Below are 21,260 nucleotides of genomic sequence, written 5' to 3' on the forward strand. Positions count from 1 at the left end.
GCCATGAATATTATGGTTTTAGAAGAAATATTACTATAATATATTGAATTTATCTCTTTAAACATATAGAATTTGTTTTCAAACATATGCTTATTGTGTTTTGTTTTTGTTTTGTTTTTTGCTCGGGCCTCTCACTGCCGTGGCCTCTCCCGCCGCGGAGCACAGGCTCCGGACACGCAGGCTCAGTGGCCATGGCCCACGGGCCCAGCCGCTCCGCGGCACGCGGGATCCTTGCGGATCGGGGCACGAACCCGCGTCCCCTGCATCGGCAGGCGGACTCTCAACCACTGCACCACCAGGGAAGCCCTGTTGTGTTTTTTTATTTTCTTTTTCATCAAGATTTTACAGTTTGAAATGGGGAACTGTATATATGATTTTCATTCCCTCTACAGGGTACTGAGATGGAGCTGAGCGTTATGGATTTTATATACATATATGTGCATATGTATATGTGTGTATATGTATATGTATACATATACACACATTCATATATGTGTGTGTTTATATATAATAGAGAGAGAGAGAAAGTGAGAGAAATCTACTAAATATTATTCCTGCCACCAGAAAGTCATCTGATAAATTTAATAGCCATTAAATATTACAATTACATTATAATTAGCATCAAGTTTATTTTTATTGAAAAACCAGTCCTTCATTATGTTGTACTCTTTTTTTGCATAATGATGTCACTTTTATTTTTAAAATCTGATTAAAAATATACTTCTCACGTCTTTACATGGAGCACAGGAAGGGTATCTGACAGGAGTTGGGTTTTAAGGCGCCCTTGAGGTTGAAGCACCTTGGTGTCTGCCTCGTGGCCTGTGGGCTGGGGTCCCCTCGGTCACTGGCAGAAGGAGCCCATCTGAGTCTTGGCCAGACCACAGGAGGCCGTGCAGCCCAGGCTTAACCAGCAAACTAAATAAACATCTTAGAAATTTCGAAGCCCCCAATCCCCTCCCCACTCCCTTTACTTCCCTCAGACTGAAAAGCACAATCTCATCATCCCCGAAAGGATGAGGAAATTGCCGAAATCCTCTCCCCAACCTGCCCCCCTGGCCCCCGGGTTCCTCTGGTGCCACCCTGAGGTGGGGGGGACATCACTGTGTGGCTCTAACACCAGACAGGACACCAGGGAGCCTTCTGCAGTAGGCTCATGTCAGACTCTTCAAATCACAGATAAATCATCTGCCAATACATTCACTCCCCTTTCCTTCTGCTAGAGAATGTACAGATACAATTTTTTAAAAAATCCCAAATAAGTTCATTTTCCCCATATGCCATGAAGAACGGTAGTACAAGTAGTTTCTTCTGTGAAACATGCAGTGAACTTCATTACTTATAATAAACATTGTCCCTGTATTATTTTTTGTATGGTAACTTACTGTTTCCTACTAGCAGTTATCTTTTTTTGCCATGAGAGAGAAAAGACGTAATATTTATGTAAGACTATGATGGCAGCAGATTTCTGACAAGCCCAATTTACATGGTACATTGCTCCAAAGGGTGTGTGAGTAGAAAATACAGAAGCACTATACAGACCTACTATTACATTGGAGAAATCATGAGCCTCAAAGGAGTAATAACGGTACGCTATTAAAACCATGAATACATTTTCAGTATCTGTAGTGAAACAAGACTTTATAAATATGTAAATTTCCGTTCAACAAATCCAAAATAAAATACACTAAAAAACTGATATGTAGACAAAAGTTTATTTACACCATACAACATTTTAAATATTTTATACACAGCTGCAGCAGAGAAAGCTACTCAGAGCTTTCTAGAGAAAACTGCAATAATAAAGATGTGAAATATATTATTCATATAAAAGTGAGATTATTACTTTATTGCATTTAAAGCAATGAAGAATGTAGCTCAACAAACATTCATTTAATGACAAAAACTTTGCTTTTATATTATAAAGTAAAAAGTGTAGTAATGGCCAAACAGACTGTTATAAACTTTAAAAACTGCATAAATATATACATTGTGCTTCATGGTGAAGTTTTTTGAAAACTAAACCATATGAAGCGGTTACAACATGAATCGTTGCTTGAGGTTCATCTATAAAGTTTACCCTACAAATCCATTCCACGGGTACTTACAACACAGGGTGGTCAGGACTGTACACCTGGGCTTCTCTCCACTCGCCTGACTAGGGAGAAGTTACCAAAGCAAACACCACTGACATTTGGCATGTGGAGGTGCTGACATGAGAGAGTCACACTGTCCGGATAGAAATGTCAGGCTTCCCAAGTCTTAAGTGTCAGTGCAATACATTTTGTCTCCACCTCAGTCCATTTTGATTTTGTTAAACTTCTGTTTGAAAGTCCCCCTCCTGCACATCCAGAGGCAAATTCAGACATTTCTCCCACTCTGCTGGCCTCAGTTCCAAGGTGTCCTTTGCCTCTGTATCTAAGACATTGATTGTGGTATAATGTTGGTATTCACTGGGGTTTTTGAAAGTGTCCCATGGATTCTTGTTTGGTGCTGGGTTTTCCTGTCGAGAAGAGAGGGGAAGAGAGTCATTTATTTGATGGCTAGGATTGCTGCTTGTTGAAATTTCCAGGAAGAGAGCCTGTTCCTAAGCTTAATCCAGTTTATGTGATTCAGAGATGATTTGAAATTGTGGCCAGCTGCAGGAAATGGTTTTGATTTCAGTTTTCTTTCATTGAACAAATTGATGAACACCTTTTTTGAGTTACCCTAAAATTTTCCAGCAATCAAAGGAAGTGAATAGTATTATAGAAGGCAAGGTAGATGATGTTTTGTTTTGGGGCATCTTGTGAAGTGCCAGGATGGCTATATGTTCAGGTAGGAAGGAGCGTTAAGTTCCTGCTAAGATTAAATGTAGAAAATTTAAGTATTTTGTCAGAATCTTTGGAGGGATAAAAAAAATTGAGGATATGTCATAGGGCATGTTATGCAACATTAAAAACTGTAAACCCAAACTAGCCATATTTCATAAAGTAAAATTTTAGATCACTGTCTTTGTTTAGTTTCTCTGCAAGAAATTATCCTTTTTAGAATATGAAAATGCTGCTATGTGTAATCTATTTTTTTATCTGATGTATATTCCCCACAATTTTCTATATACTTGGGTAGCACACTAGCACAAACCCTTTCAAAGAGCACACCGTTTTGGGGAAACATATCCAGCAATATAAGCATTTAAAAAAAATGTCTACAAGTCATTTCTTCTTAAGTTTCACAGTCCACACCCTCTAATTACATAAGATTTAAGATCTGCCTAATTATGACACCACCGAGACCTTCCATGTTATAGGTGCTCGATGACTGCATGAGCAGACATCATTTGTGGTTTTTATAGTCTGGTATTTGCTGAAAGTTAGCAGTAAAATTTCTCTATTTTAAAGAAGTATGATTTAAAGATTTCTGTAAAATGAAGGGCTTTGAATAGGATACACTAATCTGAATAACATAAAAGAACAAGAAGGAAATCATGACTGAAATCTCCTTAGACAAAACTTAAGCTAAAACAACTATAGTTGTTAAATGCGTCCTTTACTCCCTCTCCCTTCCCCCCCACTCATCCCCCCACAAATTCTGGCCTTCAACTGACTACAATCAATTAGCAGGGGGAACATAAAACAGGTACTTGAATAATTATTTGGATTCCATTCAGTATATTAAAAATCATTCTCTGGTTGGGATAGGCCAAAGAGGCGACTTACAGAAATACTTATAACTAGAAATTACGTTATTAAAATTCTCAATACATTAGATATTTTTAGCACTTATTAGCCTTAATCATGAGGACACACAAGAAAAAATAGCTAATAGGTAAAGATTTAATAAAAAGTTAACTTTGGAGATATGTACAGTGGATTAATTCTGATTTAGTCTGATACCCTAAAGTCTCATGAACTATATAGTCTTATAACTCTCCCCTTCTCTCTCTCTCCCTTTTTTCTTTCCCTGTCTCCTTCCTTGCTTCCCTTCAACCCATGTTTATTTACCAGCTGCTCTGTGCTGGCATCATATTAGATGCTAGGGAGAGTCAGGTGATAAATCACTTGGTGAAAAGCACATGGTCCACCAGGGAGCATAGATTTAAAGCCCAATGCACACAGTACCAAATTCCAGTTACTCCATTCCATATGAATGTGACCTTGAACAATTTCTCTGAATCTCAACTTTACTATTTGCAAAAGAGAGATATGCTTTGTCTTTTGGGCCAAAGGAGTTGGCCAAAGGTGCAGCTCATTACCTACTTTGTGGAGCTGCAAAGATAAAAAACACAGAGGAGCTTAGCATGATGCCTGATTTTAATAAATGCTCACTAGATAGTAATCATACATATCATAAAGGTGTCTATAGTTAAATGAAGGTATAAAATATACAGTTATATCCACATCTATGATCCGGAAAAAGTGCTGAGGGAGTTCAGAGGGTGGAAATACAGCTTCCCTTTGTGGAGCACAGAGAACTTTCTGAGAAAAGTGACATTAAGGCTGGCATAGAAGAATGGGCTTTGTCATGAAGGCATATGTGTGGTTGGAGGTCGGGTGGCTGGAAAGGCACGTGTACCAAGAAGTACAAATCCAGAGAGCGTGGAGATAGGACATCTCAGAACAGTGCCAATTCATTTTAGCTGTAGTGAAAAAGAATATCAGAAAAAAACAGGCAAACGTGAACTGAAAGCCAGATCATAAGGGGCTTCGCCTGCCAGGCTACTTCCCAATTTGGAATTTATTTTGTAGGCAATGAAGAATGGTTGGACCTTAGAGGGCACTACAGGAACCTGAGCCATCAGTCATCAATGCAAAGCCATGGGGTGGATTTATCCATCTTGGAGGAGGGCTGTCTCAAGGAGCTTTCTGGGAATCCTAGGTTTGACAGAGAGTTGAATTAGTTCAATCCTAAAAGGATTCAAGATATGTAAAGTGTTAGTTCACTGGCTTTAAAAATAAAGGTTTCATTATGTTTGGAACAAGTGTGATTTTCCTTTTATATTTTAAAGATCAAGCACCATGGATACAGGAACTAAAAAGGCCCATTTTAAACACTGTCAGGATGTCTAGATTCTAATTTCAAAGAGTATTATTGCCAGTACGGGACCGATCGAATTTCCGAGAACTTCTATTAGTGGGTAATAAATTAGTTAATGTGGTTCATCTCCTCTGGCATCCCGTAGTACTCCCTGCTGAGCTGTGGTTCTCACCACTGTTCCCAAGTGTGTGGACACCCTTGAGTGGAGAAGAACCGCCACCCCCAGCAATCAGGGTGGGAACAGGACCCCCAGGGAGTGAGGGGGCTGGAAGTCAGGGGCTGGTGCCCATGGGGCCACCCATCTTCCTCTGTGCTTGGGGTGGATGGATTCTCGCGTGGAAAGTGTAAACTGTTCAACGGTCCAAAGAACGATCAACCTTGGAACAGCCCGTGGGGATCACTGAATTCCACAGGGAGAGCCACCCAGGCCAGGAAAGCTTTCCGTGGAGACCTAAATCCTGATATAAAATTCAATCAGAGTTGGTACAAGTTCCTGATTTGATGTAACTGTTTTACGTTGGTTGGTTTGCTTTTTGAGCTCAAGTATAGAGCAGAGGCGATGCGCGTAAACTGAAGCATGTGTGATAAAGGCCTAATAAATTATAAACTCAGTATAAGCCAACATGCGTCAGGCTTCCAAAAATGCGAAATGGTCTTAGGCTGTATAAATAGAGAAGATTAATGGAATATGAGAATTCAGAGCCACCGGAAACATGGCCTGGGCTGCCTGCGTGTTTCCCTCCGTTCCCAGCCGGGGTGGAGTGTCTGGCAGACTTGTAAGTCCCTCCTGCCTCCATCCTTTCCTCTTTCCCTCCTTCCCTTCACCTTTTCTTCCCTCCCTCTCTTCCTTCTTTCCCTCCAGTCTACGGATCGCGGGGACAAAGGGAAAGAGAATGTGTATATTTTACATTGTAAAAGAGGGAGAATTTGGAGCTGCTGCTCGCGCGGGTGGGATCCTGATGGAGACACTCACAGGGAAAGGCTGTTAACAATGCCTACCCCTTGTAGGGATTCAGGTGCTGTCCGGGCTGGAGCAGGGAGACAGACTTAATGGTCTTTTGGTTTCCCTTTGATTCCCCACATTCTACATAATTACCATCATTTGCAGGTGCCAGGCAGGTGCTGTGAGTTAGGAGCCGGAAAAAAAGATGAAACAGACTTTATTGAGGTTTGTGTCTCGAACATGTCTTTCTCCACCCAATTATGCACTGTTCCATTAGCAATGTGCCACTATGAATTATATGACTGAATTAAGGATAGTGAACTCACTCGCACATCCCTTATTAATCAGAACTGAATAAGGATTTTTTTCTCTGTTCTCATGTATTTAGGACAATAGTGAAGCAGCAATGACAACTATCCTCCCCACTCCTAACCTCCCAAATGATAAATATTTATAAATCCTTTCTAGAAAAGGCAGGCTGCTGCAGAGCTGTGCTGTAATTAGTAGACTATTTTGGTTGTCAGGAAACTGAGATACAGATATTTGTGCCATTAATGATTTAATACCCAGACCATACAAGGGGAAATTATAGTCATATTATAGCAGTCAGCCAGCTGTATCTGTTGCATAAGGCTTTTGGATTGGTAAACATAACCTTCTCTTAAAAAAAAAACAAAATGAAGTTTCTTCAGTTTATTTCAATGTTAGCTTTCAACATTTCAAAATGAGCAGCTAATAAGTTTAGGTCTAATCTCAATGATGCAATTTTCATTTTCCTGCTGACTAAAAATTGACAGGTTAATATTTGGGGCAGGGGCGGTAGACAGAGAAAGAACCACTCACTACGTGTGTTTTCTCTACGCCTAGTGCTGTGTTGATGATTCCACATAACACATGATTCCTGCTGTATGGAGGAAAATAGACTGATATACACAAGCTCTTTAGAGACCAATGAAGAGTTAAAGTGTATATACTTCTGATAACCTTCATTTAATAAATGCAGATTAAACTATTAGACATGCAAGAAATCCAGAGCGGCCGTTTACTGGTCACTTACCATGCGTGACCAGCATCATACTCAGTACTGAGAAGAATACAAGAAAAACACAAAGACACATAAATTCTTGCTGTTGATAAGCTAATGATACTAATCAGGAAGCCAGGATTAAGACCCATACACATATGAAAGAATCACTAGCGTTAGAAAGTGACCCAAAATACCTTAGAGTGACATGTATTTCAGAACGCCAGAGGTTGGGAGGAGTAGGTCCAGCCAGGGCCTGCAAAAGTGTGAGGCAAAGAAGGAGTGCCACGCTTGGAGAGGAGAAGCGTGGGGTCAGACGGCTGTCCCAGCTCCAGCCTTCAGAGCTGAGTCTCAGCTTGTAGCATCTCAGGGTCCCACCCGCTTTGGAAAGTGTGAGGATCGAAGGAAGCGTATTATTAATGACTGTTTTTCTATGCCCAAATTAGAAGGAGAAAATTGAGGTTCAGAAATTGAGCTTTGTAATTTGCTCAAGATCGTTCTTGAGCTCTCGAGTTCTTAGCAGAAGCTAACTGTCTGCTAGAAAACTCAAGCAGATAGCTCTTGCTTGAGCTTTCTTCTACAGATCTTCCTCAACTTACGATGGGGTTATGTCTCACTAAACCCATCAGAAGTTGAAAATATCATAAGTCGAAATGCATTCAATACACCTAACCTACTGACCATCATAGCTTAGCCCAGCCGAACTTAAAGGTGCTCAGGCACTTACATCAGCCTATAGTTGGACAAAATCATCTAACACAAAGCCTGCTTTATAATAAAGTGTTGAATATCTCACGTAATTTATGGAATACTGCACTGAAAGTGAAAAACAGAATGGTTGTTTGGGTACAGAACGGTTGTCAGTGTATCAGTTGTTCACCCTCGTGATCTCGGGGCTGAGTGGGAGTTGTGGATCTCTGCCTCTGCCCAGCATCACGAGAGAGTACTGGACCACATCTCACTAGCCTGGGAAAAGATCAAAATTCAAAGTACGACTTCTACTGCATGCATATTGCTTTTACACCATCATAAAACTGAAATATCTTGTCGAAGCATCATACTGATTTCTGGATGCCTGCTCCAGTGCTCTCACGAATAATGATACAGCCTTCTCTGGAGCTTTGATTGTGCCATGCACATAGTAGCTGCAAAACATCATTTTATTTGATTACATCCTATGCTAGCATTATAGTAGTGGGAATGAGTGAAGAGAATCGCTGCAATCAACAATCAAAGCCCCCAGCGCTGATGTGTATCCTGAAACTCTTTTCCCTACTCTGGTAGACAAAACCCACCACTCTAGTTTTAGGTAGCAACTCTCTCTCTCTCTCCATATATATATATATATAGAGAGAGAGAGAGAGACAGATATATGTGTTATTTATATATTATACATTTATAATATATATTATCTATCTATATTATATAGGTTATATATATTACATTTAATGACCTTAAAATGCCAGGCATTCTAATGAAAATATTTAGTCAAGTACTTGGAAATTTGAATTAGCTGACTTTTAACTCTGATGATAAAAGGTCCAAGTGAATCCAGCACATTTTGGATATATAACTAATTGCAATTAGACCTTATAATTGAGGACATTTGAAATACGAATAAAACACTTAAAGACTCTGTCATTCCTAATTGGCTTCTTAGTACATTTCAAAGCACCTTCGGGGGATTATTCCTTATTTTTCAGTTTGCCACTCTTGTGTTCCCAAGACATCTGGGAGCTTCCCGAAGGCAGGGGGGACAGCTGACATAATGCATCTTTATCGTGGCATCAGGCACCGATGAAGTAAAGCATACTCACCAGACTGCTTGTATTTGGTATATCCCGAAATCTGTCCAAAGTTTGAAATTTCTGATTGAGTTCCTGAAACAGTTCCATATGCCTCTTCCTTGTATGCATGACCTTCTGCAAAAGAGAGTAAGATGGCTCTCGTTTCTAATCTGATTTATGCGTTAAAAGAAGAGATTTAGTATTTTGCTATGCTAATAAGGGAAATCAAGTTTTCCAGGAGCTAGAAGGTCCCAGAAGATGCCAGAAATGCAAATGGTTTGCACCAAATCCTTGTCTTATGGTCCGCACTTCTGGAACATGAAGAATTGGCTATTTCTTCCACTTACAAGATTACCAAAAAATAGTTTTCTCCTGTGGGTGCATTAAAAATACAGCAGTCATTCCTCTGTAAGGTTTTCATCATTCAAAGTTAAAGCTGTTTTACAAAAATTGTTACAATATAAAAAAAAGTTTAAACATTTTGACTTATAAAGCACCACAGTCTCTCAGTGTTTGTCATGGGAGATATTACATTTTTATGTTTTATTTCTATAAACACTAAAATCTTAGCTGGCTGTACTAAAGGGGAAGCAAACTCCCAGGCCCTGCCATTTAAGGCTGACTCAAAGCACTAAAGTGTCTGAAATATAATGTGAGATCTGAAATCTTACACTTTCCCTGTGAATAGTGATTGAGCTTCGCAGAAGGAAAATCTGACCCATAGGTTTCACATATTTGTTTACAAAATAATCTTAACACTTAGAATTCAGAGCATGAATTGTGGTTGATGACCTTCTACAACCACAGATACAAATATATTGATATCCTTCATCCCTGGTGATATACTTCTTCCAACTTCATCATAACTCAACAAATCGAGTCAGAAATCAAAAATGACCTGGGGTAAGTATAATACCATGAGCTGAATCTTTTTCTGTTACAGAGCATTTAAAAGAGCGCTAACAAAGAAGAGTTAGATAATAAATACCCTGTATTTACAAGTGTAAAGGAGAAAATACCTTCCTCTACTGTGATTTTTAAAAGTTAAAAATTTCAAAGTTTTGGTGGTTCTCCAAGATTATGCCTTCACGTTTGTGAAAGATTTTATAGTTTTTTTAAGCATGCAATTCATAATTCACCATTTGCTCTTGTGGATTGCATGGGTATACTATATGCATGCCTAAGCTAGGATTTGAACATTTGGTCTATTGTTTTAATTATTAAATATTTTCAAAAGTAAGGATTTGTTTTGAAAAAAGAAATATATCTTTGGAGGAAGATCTATAATGCCCAATTTTCTTCTCAAAAGACATTTGCGTAGAACACTTTATCTCCTTGAGAACAAAAATGGCAAAAGAAAAATGCAAATGGCATTTTTAACATATCTTAAAAAGGCTGCTTCTCTCTTAGGCCAACTTTAATTTCCTATATTTAATGAATCTGTGTTTAGGCAATACTTTGTTTAGCTAATTCTTCCATTTTCACTAGCCTACTTTCATAAGAGAGAATTCTGCCATTTTAAGTCTTGCTCTACTGGATTATTTCCACCTTGGCTCTTCTGAGCTCTAGGAGTTCGCTGTTGATGAATCAGGTGGGGAAGATGGGAACATGGCACCATCACTGGTGACAGGAGCATGAAACACAGCCCCCGGCTACAGAGTGATGAACTTCCCTGCAATTTTCGGGAGAGTACAAGAAACAGATTTGCAGGGTTTACAGAGAAACACCAGACAAACGTAACTTGACTAGTGATAGCTGATGAAGACTGATGAGAGGGGGATTTGCATAAGCAACGCGATGGAGGGATATTAAGGACCAAGTAGCTGGCAAACAATGCAGTACATTCTATCCTTAGGGAGGCAAATATTTCCAGCAGCACCAGGTCCTAAGACACTGACTAAAATACGGATTTGTGTTACAAGGAATGCTTTTTTTTTTTTTTTTGCAGGAGCCAGACTCTGACGGTGGGGTGGGGATGGGCGGGTCTGATGACTTTCAGGGAACTTGGGGCGGGGAAGGGGGGAGGAATGCTTTTAAAAAAAAACCAAAACAAAACTATAGTCATCAGAATATTGACTCTGGCTCTAACTTACAAATAGTGATTCTCATGATAACGAGTCTAACCACACAGTTACTTTGTGCTAGGGTGCAGTCGGAGTGATGTCATAGTACTGACATTTCTCTAACGATTTTTCATTCTGTCAGTTAATACATATTCATGACATCTCATATTGAGCTAAACGGGGGAGTAACAATGGTGTGCAAAATCTGGCAGAGTCCCTGCCCTTTTATAGTTTGAGGTGTAATGGAGGACCTAGGTGTTAATCACATAATAACTCAAATGAAAGTTAAATTAGACTGTGGTAAGGAAAACAAGCAGTGCTGTTATAGCAGTAAGTGACAGGGAAATTTGCTAAGAGAAATCCAAGTGAGGTCAGTTCCCCAATATTTACATATTCATTTTTAAGTTTCAAATTCTCAAATCAGTTATTCCTGCATCGTGTTTGTTCTCTTTCTTCCATTTTATAAAATGCAGAGAATTCCTAGTACAACTTGTAATCTTATGCCCAAATCCCGTTTCCTCAAGGAGATCATTCCTTTCCAAAGAGATGGACTTATTTTCTTCTAAGATGGTTGATAGTACTGGCACAGCACGCCTGCTCTAATGTGGCCCTGTGGTGGGTTTGCTGTGTCATCTTCCACTTATCTTTTATTTCATCAGAGGGTCCCGACTTTGCACTGGGGAGCTGTCCATCAAGGTCTTTACCGTCCCCTGCCAAGAGGTGAGTTTTTCTATATCCTTCCAACAAAGTTCTCTTTTGTCTGTCAGTCAAAGTCACACTCTCTCTCTTGTAACCAAATATCTCTGATGGGTAAAAGCATGTTTAATGAAGCAAATAAAGTGTCAAATATATCCCATGGAAATGAGGATACATTAACTGATAGGAGTTTTTAAATCATATCCTGATTGAATGGGCAGTGCCTGATTCTGAACCGAGTGGATTTTATTTTGAGGAGATGGATTGTTAAGACATTCTCAGAAATATATATGGTGGATACCACTATGATATAACCAAAGAGCAGTTTGCAATGTTCTCCGTAAGTTCATGAAAGCTACTCTGAACCATAAAGCTCAAGGACCCTGAAATGAATATAAAGACAAATGAAAAATTTAGATGCTAAAATTCAGGGCCCTTCCTATCTAGAAACATCCTCATGCCAAATAATCATTCTAATTTGAAACTGCCATCTTAGCACAGCCAGAAATCACCATAGCAATGATGGCCTGCTGCTTCTGAGAGGAGTGTCACATTAGGGTTGCCAAGGGGCAGCTCACGTATCTGTCATGGGCCCAGTTTGACCTTCCATGCATGATTCCTTCTTGTTCATAAACTCAAGTCCATCTTTCTGCTTTTCTTAGTGGGGAAGGTTCCATTGACAAGAAAGCCAGCATCACAGTGAATATTGGATGGTTTCTATCCCAGTAGTGTTCTGGGATAAAAACTTAAGCTGCAGTTTTAGTTGTCACAAGTAATAAGGGTTTCCCTTGCTTTACTTACTTGCCTAAATCATTATTTATTTGAATCAGTCATGCCTTTGATGATCTTGCTAACCTAATTAGAAGTTTTCATGCTTATAAATCTGACTGGTTCATTTTGATGGCTCTTTTAGGATTTTTACAGACCTTAGTGTTTATCTGTTTACCTTTTCCTTTCTTTTGTGACCTAAACATCCTGTGTCTCAAAGAAATTGACTTCTGTGACAAAACTGTAACTCATGTGGATTTTCTATTGAAGCAATCAAATATATTCTAATTGGCAATACATATAAAATTCAGGTTCCTTCAGTTATAACGCCTTTCAAATATTACAGGCATCTTTTGCAGTAAAGATAAATGCTTGGCAATGCTCCCCTGCACTCAGATTATTATCGTTCAGCCTTTTTCAAAGCTGTATTGAAGCGCTATCTCAAGAAGACCAGCCACCTAACTGCACAAAAGTAGTGTCTCCCAAATAGCTTTTTTCATAGGACTCTTATCTTTTATTTTATATCTTTGTAATTCAAGGGAGGCAGTCTTGGCAGCCTCCTAATTGTTGGAATTAGAGAAAAAGTGATACACTGTAAAACACTTTCATGAAATTTCAGATATTTGAGAAAAATTAGGATGTGAATAAACTTCATGTCTTGAGCTCCTATTACATCCCAGACAATCTTCTTGATTAACTACTTGGGACATATCAAATCTAACAGCTCTAGGTCTGGACAAATTTGGATTACGATCTTACTTCCATGGCTTTCAAGTTGTGTGGGAAGAGGCCCCAAACCCAACCTCCCTTTAGCTACAGTTTCAGTAGTCAGAATAACCTTGGAAGATTGTTCTGAAGACTTAAAAAGGGCTATAAGTCATATCACTGGAGTACACAGGTAAGAGCCAGAGGAGCCATTATTAGCTTCCCCACTCCTCACAATAACCCTGGGAGGTGGTGGTCCTTATCTCACTTGACTGATTTAGGAGACTTAGCTTGAGAGGCGGGCAAAGCTCCCAGCTCACACAGGTGGTGGGAGGTTGGAATCTGTTCTGAATCCAAGGGAATTCTCTCTGCATGCTGCTTGCTGTCTCAGATGGACCCCGCATGTCCAGGGAGCATCCTTTAATAGCTCTGTGGCTATTGATCACCCTGCAATGGTCCCAAAGTACTGCAATTCTGGTTTGAAGGCTGGTCTCCTTATTTTGTCTCTGAACACCTCGTGGGCCGTGACTTTGCATCCCTGACACCTAGCACGGTGTTTGACGTTCTGAAGGTGCTCGACAGATGGGTGTGGAATAAATTAAATGAATGAGATGTCATAGATACATAGGCCTTGGAAGGCCATCATAAATCTTGCCCCCTCTCGTTCTATTCAAGAGGTCCCCCCACTGGAGGGAAGACTCATTTTATTGGCCCCAGACAAAAAGCCTCCCTCTCTGTTCTGGTCCTCTTGTGCTCCCTTATTTCCCGTACAAGTGTCTTATAAAGGGCCTGCAGGTGGTTTGAAACAAACTGAAGGTTTTCTCTTCCAAATTCAGAGTCTTGAATCATAGAGTTGGAATCTCTTTAAGCCTGAATTACAGATAAGATAGGCTTTACTATATATAAACTTTTAGAAATGGAAAGAAATTGCTAGAAAAAATTGGAGAATCTCCCGACTATAAACTTTAGATTATGGGGCTGGGAAATCATGTGCTGTTAGGAATTAGAAACCACTTGGCCCGAATTACCTTTTCAGTGTTAGGCGTTTATACAGCTATACTGCCAATGTCTATATTTACTCATATAAAACTAGGTTTATCTCTACTCATCTCACTGCTTTACAGGCTTCAATCCAGAGTGGGCTGTTGAATACTAGTCTGCAGTGATGGGAAAACCCATGTCAAGGAAGCAAGAGACACTGCAGGAATTAAGGTTGACTATCAAATCAAAGCCACATTGTGGGAAGGGGATGATTTATGTACTTTTCTTTGGCCAGAGTCCCAATGTATCCATAAGACAGAACCCGTAGCCATTTGAAATGTCTGACATTACAGTGTCTATTTACGTTTCAAACATGTTTCTAGTTGAATAAATATGTACTCAGGGCTTAAAAGAAACCAGACAAAAGGTCTGGAAAGACCGAATAAGGTGTGTGTGTGCATATATATATATATATATATAGTCACTGTCACTCAAGAGTATACTTGGCTACAAATAAATAATTTTGCAACAGTTTAAATTTAGGAGGCTACAAGAGATGGATATAGCCAAGTTTGCAGTGCTCAAATTTTTCCTCCCAAAATGTGCAGATTGCCTAACAAAATGTACCCACTGCTGGGGGTCGGGGACAAAGCAGGAAGGGGGCTTTTATGAAAAGGACATTTCTAAGAAATCGTATGCTTTCTATTGATATTTAGAAATTAATTTAAATTTTATCTTCTATGTCATAGCTTAGCTGTGTTCACAGTGATATAAAATCAGTATAAAATAATATTTTATCTTACTTAACTATGTTCTCCCAAATCTTCCAATAAAATTAAGTCCCCACAAAGATACTTTGTGATCACCCTGGATCGGTGCTGTCTTGTGCCTGCTGCCCACCACCATTGCCCAGAGCGAGAAGCATGGGTTTACTTGGAGCGGAGGACTCACTAGAAACGTCAAAGGAACATTCTAAGGCATGTTTAAAAGGCTGCATGGTTCCCATGGAAGAATGTGACAAGGTTAACCCCTATGGTTTTGCAAGAGAAGATACAAAATAGATACCTCTTTCCATGTATTTTTAACATGGAAAGAATAACAATGTCTATTACGGTTTCAGAATGGAGGTTTGTAATAGTGTTCCTAAGAATTCCTTGAGCTTCATCCTCAATCCAAGACAGACACTTTAAACCACCCGCCAAATATTTTTGATTTAACATCATATTAGTCACCTTAAGCCCTAAAGTATTAAAATGCAACTCATCCTAGCTAGATGTCACCTTGGCTTCCCTGGATCTGTTTGTCATACTAGTAGGAACCCAGGCTCAGACCCATAGAGCTATCTTTCTTCTGCTCCCCTGCCTTTTGACCCTATGCTCAGTTAAGGATCTGATCTTGACTCTGCAGTGTCCCTTTATCCATTTCCTTTCCTACCACCTCTAGGAAGTGGACCTTCATTTCTTCTTTCTTCGACCAGTCACTTCCTAATTTATATTTCAACTTCCTCATTCACCATACTATAGTCTCTCCTTCCTATTACTGCCATATTTATCTTTCTGTGGCCCAGATTAGTCCTAAAAATATTCCTCACTAAAAATAAACAAAACAAAACACAACAGAAAAGACTTAGCAGCTTTTAGTAACGAATCAGGTAATTGTTTCCATGGTTGCAAACCCTTCACTATATGGTTTCTAAATTACCCCCCCCGTCTGTGCTTTTCTTCCACAGACCCCAGGTTATGGTGAATTTTGACTTGCTTCTTGTTGCTTGCACATGCCACACTCAGCCAATCTCTATGCCTTTTCCTCCTCTGGGAATTTCTACCTGCCATTTCTAGCTCCTTGAGTTATATCTGATGTGGGTAGCTTTGAAGTCCCATGTAGCTATCTTTGAGGTGTTACCTCCACAGTGGTCCATTTTTTACACTGCTCTCTGCCCCAACTCATATACAGTGCTTGATCATTTTTTACTAAAGCAAGCCAGATTAAAAATTCAATTTTTCATCACTCACTCAACAAAGCCTTATTGGATGCTTACGATATACCGAGTCTCTGCTTGGAGTTGGGAATACAAATCCAGTAACAGGTTTGGTCACAGAACATAGGGTCATCACTACAGTATTGTCTGTGTATTTTCCAGAAAGTAAGAATCCATGTTCCACCATTTTATGACCAGTCAACCTTTCGCTTTCTTTGCTCAATATTGTCTTGGAGATCAGCTCCATGAAAGGGCTCTTCCCATGTATGACATTTACCCACAGGGTTTTATGGATATGTGAGTTAAGAGAATATTGTTTTCATGTGTAGTTTCTGGGGAGTGTGTGAAGGGAAGATGCTTTCAGGAGTCCAGGAGGCAAAGTTTCTCTGTCACTGACAAAATGCCTGAGTTGGCCGTTGTGTGGTAAATCTTCCTGGGGTTGGGTGAGGGTTAGCAGAAAGACTGACATAAACATACTTAATTTATCCAGTCTGAATTAAAGTGGGGAGGGGACAACTTGAACTCTTCTTCAAGGACCATCCATAAAGAGCAGATAGATTGTGTTAAACGTCTCAATGCGGCCATAACTTTTCTGAACACAATCTATGAGACATCTGCTACATAAGCGTAGTTGCACGTAGACGAAGGGGAACACTACTAAATGGTTGCTTAAAAAAGAAGTAATACCTCAAAGACTTTTTCTGGCAAGATTTGACACCTATAGAAATCACGCAATAACTAAAGCAATTAAAGAGCACAAGAAAATATCCAGGGTTGCAGTGTTGCCACTTCCTTTCTTTACCAGCAGATGTTTCGATAATATCCTGGCTGTATGTTGGGATCCTAAGCACAGGAAGAAGGATCCGCTTAGGGAGTCTGCTACCAGTTGCCATAGAGAAAAATACAAATACAAAAGAAAAATAACAATTTTTCTAATGCTCCAAAGGACACCGTATGATTAGATCCCTTTTCAGTGCTGGCAAGTACATAACTTCAGTTGGTTGCACTGAGGCTTAATTTTAGATCTAGATTTTTACTATATTTTATCACTGATGCCTAGTGGGTTAATTCCCACCTCCTTCCCTTTGTACTAACACAACAACTGATTGTTTTCAAGAATACACACACACACACACACCACACACACACACACACACACACACTATAATCCTCTCTTTTGGCTACCTGAAGAATTAATAGAAAAAACCCTAAAATATCTGTCCCTTGAAAGGCACTAAAGAATCTAAAAGTGAAGACTTTTGCTTATTTCTCTTTGAATTTATAGTCTTGATACTTTTACCTTAACAATTTAGAATATAATGAAATATTGGTTCTGTGCCAGGTTCCTACAATTGAGCCACATCAGTACTAAAATGTGCCACGTAATCACTGAGGTCAGATTCATTATCATTACTTTGTATCTTGTACAAATACTCCTGAAATATGCCTAAAAAAGACCAATTTTCCTTAGACTCTATTCAAGGTAAAATCAGGACTTGCTCACCATTGCAGTAAATAAAAACAATTGTCTCCCTTTTGATACCTGATGTGCATTGCTGAGCTACAACACTCATCTACATAAATGAAATGATGGAATTACGAGTTTCCACGTTCTGGGAGGCTTCTGTAATTTTAGGAATATCAGCTAAGAGTGTTGAGTTCTATGTAAGTATCACAACAGTACAAATATGCTGGAGAAATTGATAATGTATTATATCCAATTATGTCAGCAGGCTATGAATCATATCCAATTATCAAGATGCATAAGTGCATTTTATGTGATGCTCCAACATCATTAATTTTGTGCATAGCACAAGCTGCTCAAACGGTATGATTTCAGTAATTTCTAGCATCAGTATTACAGCAGCAATATAAATTGGAAAATGAACATCTTCATCTTGTTTATATCTGTGAAAAAGCATTTACCAAACACAGGAGTACATTGAACCAACACTTGCTATTGGAAAAAAGAGTCTGGAAGGTACCACAGGGAGCCTATGGTACCACTGACTCAAGGCAAATCAGTCCTGAGGAAGCCTAGCTACCCAGCCAAAGCCCCTCACACGGCTCTCTTCACGTCCTCACTGAAGTAAAACAAACACAATTGTTTTAAATATGAAAAATCAAGAAACCGAAATTCCTACCTCCCAACAAACTGAGGGAGGTAAAAAAATTGACCAAGTTCAACTCTTAACATAAATTGTCTGCTTATCTTAGTGTTTATGAAATGGATTCTCTACTTGTCTGGAAAATCTCAGTCTTAGCATACATTTAAAGCAGTTTATTTTCTACAACTAGTTATACAGTAGGGATTTTAATTAAAAATGTTTGACTTCTCATTTAATTAAAAAAAAAGTAGAACCCCTACACAGATGCACAGGGTAATATGTTTAAGTAATTATACACCAACTTTGAATTCAAGTAATTAAAATTAAAAAAATAATCCTTAGACACTTACCTCAAAGTCAAGGTCTGAATATCGTGATTTTCTTCTCTGTTAGATATTTTTTAAAAAGAAGAAAAACCAATAAAGTTATGTTCAGTCATTCAAATAAAACAAAATTTACTGCTTTCAATAAGATAATCCTGCTTCATTGTGTTATAAGTATTTCCTGCACATAAGAATCTGTGAACATTTTTATGATTTCAAACTATTCCACTCACATTATTCCATTTTCACTTTGGACTTCTTTTAAAATTGAAGAATATAAATATACAATATATTTCTCTTGGCCTCTTAACTCTAATTTTTTCAATAAGGAAAAAAAAATTAAGTGAAAATTCACACAAAACATTCAATCTTGAAGGAGACTTTCGGTCTACTACAGCAAAACTACTTTATAGACACAAAGCGTTCAAAGCTGTGTGGGAAAATCATCTAGCTGTCTCAAGACCTTGCACCATCCCCCTGCAATCTTCATTTCTACCAAATTCTATCCAACCCTCTGTCTATATTCCAAAGTTCTATATAGGTCTCACCTATAAATTTCTTGGTATTTGGTAGTCCTCCATGACAGGAAAGTCCCTCTCAGTGCTAGGCATTAGGAGCTGAAGTATTTGTTCTAATTTAGTAAAATGAATAACAAACAGTCTACACCTCAGCAGGACATGGATATTGATGTAAATACCTCACTATGCCTCTGACTCTGTTAAACAGTTCCCGAATCTAGTTGCAGGTAAATATGCCTTGATAAAATCAGGAAACATGATTAAAATGAAATTAATGTGATTATATAATATTAGTGCAGGGAAGGTGTTCTAAACATCTGCTCTAAGCAGTCACTGGATTCTTAGAATGATTAGCTGTAGAAGGAGATAGCTGATAAATACAGAAAGAGTTCACCAAATTGTTGGATATCAAAAGTTTCCATACAGGCTTTTTTTCTCTTTTTTTTTTTTCTTTTTTGAAGAAGTGGGAATGAAATACAGGGGGAATTAATAAATATTAAACAACATGTAATATCCAGGAAGTTGGGAAAATATATGAACCTTTGGACAAACTTCTTCTGTTTTATTTGTTCCTCTTCTCCCATCCCAATAGCTATAGCATACATTTCAATAACCTACGAGGGAATCATATCCAAGATAGGTGAGAGATTCTTGTAACTGTTGAGTATCAGGAGAGAAAGAAAGGAACTAATGCAGTTTACTGGAAAATATGACTAAATTTCTCCAGTGAGAGTTAAAATCGTCACCATAGACCTGGAACCTTCCTAGGTAACCAACCTCCCCCAAAGGATGTTGCAGTAAACAGAAAGCAACATACCCAAAGAGAGATTTTGTTTAATAAAAAGTTTAGAAGTTCTGAAATCATTTGATGTTTGTGGGGCTGCTTAAAGACTGAGAACCGCGTCTTTCAATGCCGTTGTGGAGAGCGCTGAGAAGGGGGCTGCTTTATTCAAGGGAAAGTCAGCCTGAGCTCACTTTGCTCCCTGTGGCCAGCAGACTCTAGGCCAGCCCTGGTGACATCCTGCAGGAAGAGACGTGCATGGGAAGCTGTTTAACCCAGCCCCCCTTTGCGATCTCCCTGCCACTGCTGTTGTCTGACTGTGCCGTGTAACAGCCAGGCTCCAGCGCACTGCAACCCGCTTTGTTGTGAGATGTTAGACCAAATGTCAGGGTTTCCCTTCTGCTCTCGGATGCTTTGCCTTCTTGGCACTGTGACTCAGCAGGACACTTCTGTAAGTATACGTTAAGCAAAATTCTTTCCTAATACAGCAACATTCAAGCATGGAAACAGTGTTAAGCAATTATTAACAGAACAGGAGTCTCATGCTTTGCTTTCCATTTGAAAATTAAATAGTGAAACCTGATGAAAAATGTTCAGTTAGTCAGCAAAGAGGCCCGTCCACTGCACGTGTTGAGGGCTTCTCCATTGCAAAGGTCCTAACAGCCATGTGCTACCTTCTTCGTTGAATGCAAAGCTGTGTTGCCTAAGAACTGGAAATGTGGATGGATGCATATTGCTGAAGGCTCCCGATTTCAGGCACAAGAACAAAAGATAGGAACCCAGAGGAACGGCAGAGATAGATTCTCCCTATGCGAGCAGATGCCACCTATGCAGATGTGAAACATAGAAAAGAAAACAGATGTACCCCCACAAATAAGTTTCTCTCTCGTCTATTCACTTTATTAAAATCACATTCTAACCTAAGAGTATATAGCGGAACTAGCAACCTTGAGGGATTAGACTAGGAAATGAACATGTGAAGCAGATTTCAGTTGAAACAGCCGAAAGATAGTTGGGGGTAAGGTGAAGAGGTGGGCTGGAAAATACAGCAGTGAAGACTTAAAAATTAGAGAGCGGAAAAAAATGTGGCGGACTTTGAGAGTCCAAGGGAGATAAAATGTGCACATTATTCATATCCCCACAATCCTGACCAAGTGTTCAGACCTTTTATAAAGTGCTTTCACGTTTGAACATGCTAACTGCCCTGTGGGATGGTTAGGAAAGTACTATGCATTATCCCTGTTTATGAATGAGGAAAACTGAGGACCAGAGGAGTTCAAATAACTTGCCTACTTCACCTGGGTAGTTATCACATGGGCTGGGATTCCCACTCAGGTGTTCTGCCTGCAAACCCTGTGTTTTCTCCGCTGTGGCTCAGTAACTGCTCAGTGGTGTAAGGGGTGATGTTTCATAGCCAAGGTAGTTTGCTGATTGCCCCTAGAACTCAGCAAGAATAACATTACGGGATACAGTCAATCCCAGGCTGACAGCAGTGGGACCGAGATGCTCTGCAAGCATAAAGCAACGTCAGGCAGATGAACTTTTACTTGTCAATTATATTTTAAAGGAGAA

At 39.3% G+C, this 21,260-nt stretch overlaps 1 protein-coding gene across 3 annotated transcripts in view; it reads right to left on the bottom strand.

Moving 5' to 3' along the window:
- Nucleotides 1-1,698: 1,698 nt before the first annotated feature.
- ADGRB3 (adhesion G protein-coupled receptor B3) overlaps nucleotides 1,699-21,260 on the bottom strand; it is a 793,577-nt gene continuing 774,015 nt past the window's right edge. For all 3 annotated transcript variants that reach the window (XM_004270131.3, XM_049695237.1, XM_004270132.3), the window contains 3 exons: nucleotides 18,417-18,452; nucleotides 8,798-8,902; nucleotides 1,699-2,500 (listed from right to left, as the gene is read on the bottom strand). In XM_004270131.3, coding sequence (XP_004270179.1) covers nucleotides 2,312-2,500; nucleotides 8,798-8,902; nucleotides 18,417-18,452 — 330 coding nt within the window. In that variant the 3' untranslated portion in view covers nucleotides 1,699-2,311. The remainder of the gene's footprint in view (nucleotides 2,501-8,797; nucleotides 8,903-18,416; nucleotides 18,453-21,260) is intronic.

This window comes from Orcinus orca, chromosome 12 (assembly GCF_937001465.1).
Source record: "Orcinus orca chromosome 12, mOrcOrc1.1, whole genome shotgun sequence".
In the NCBI taxonomy this organism is placed as follows: domain Eukaryota; kingdom Metazoa; phylum Chordata; class Mammalia; order Artiodactyla; family Delphinidae; genus Orcinus; species Orcinus orca.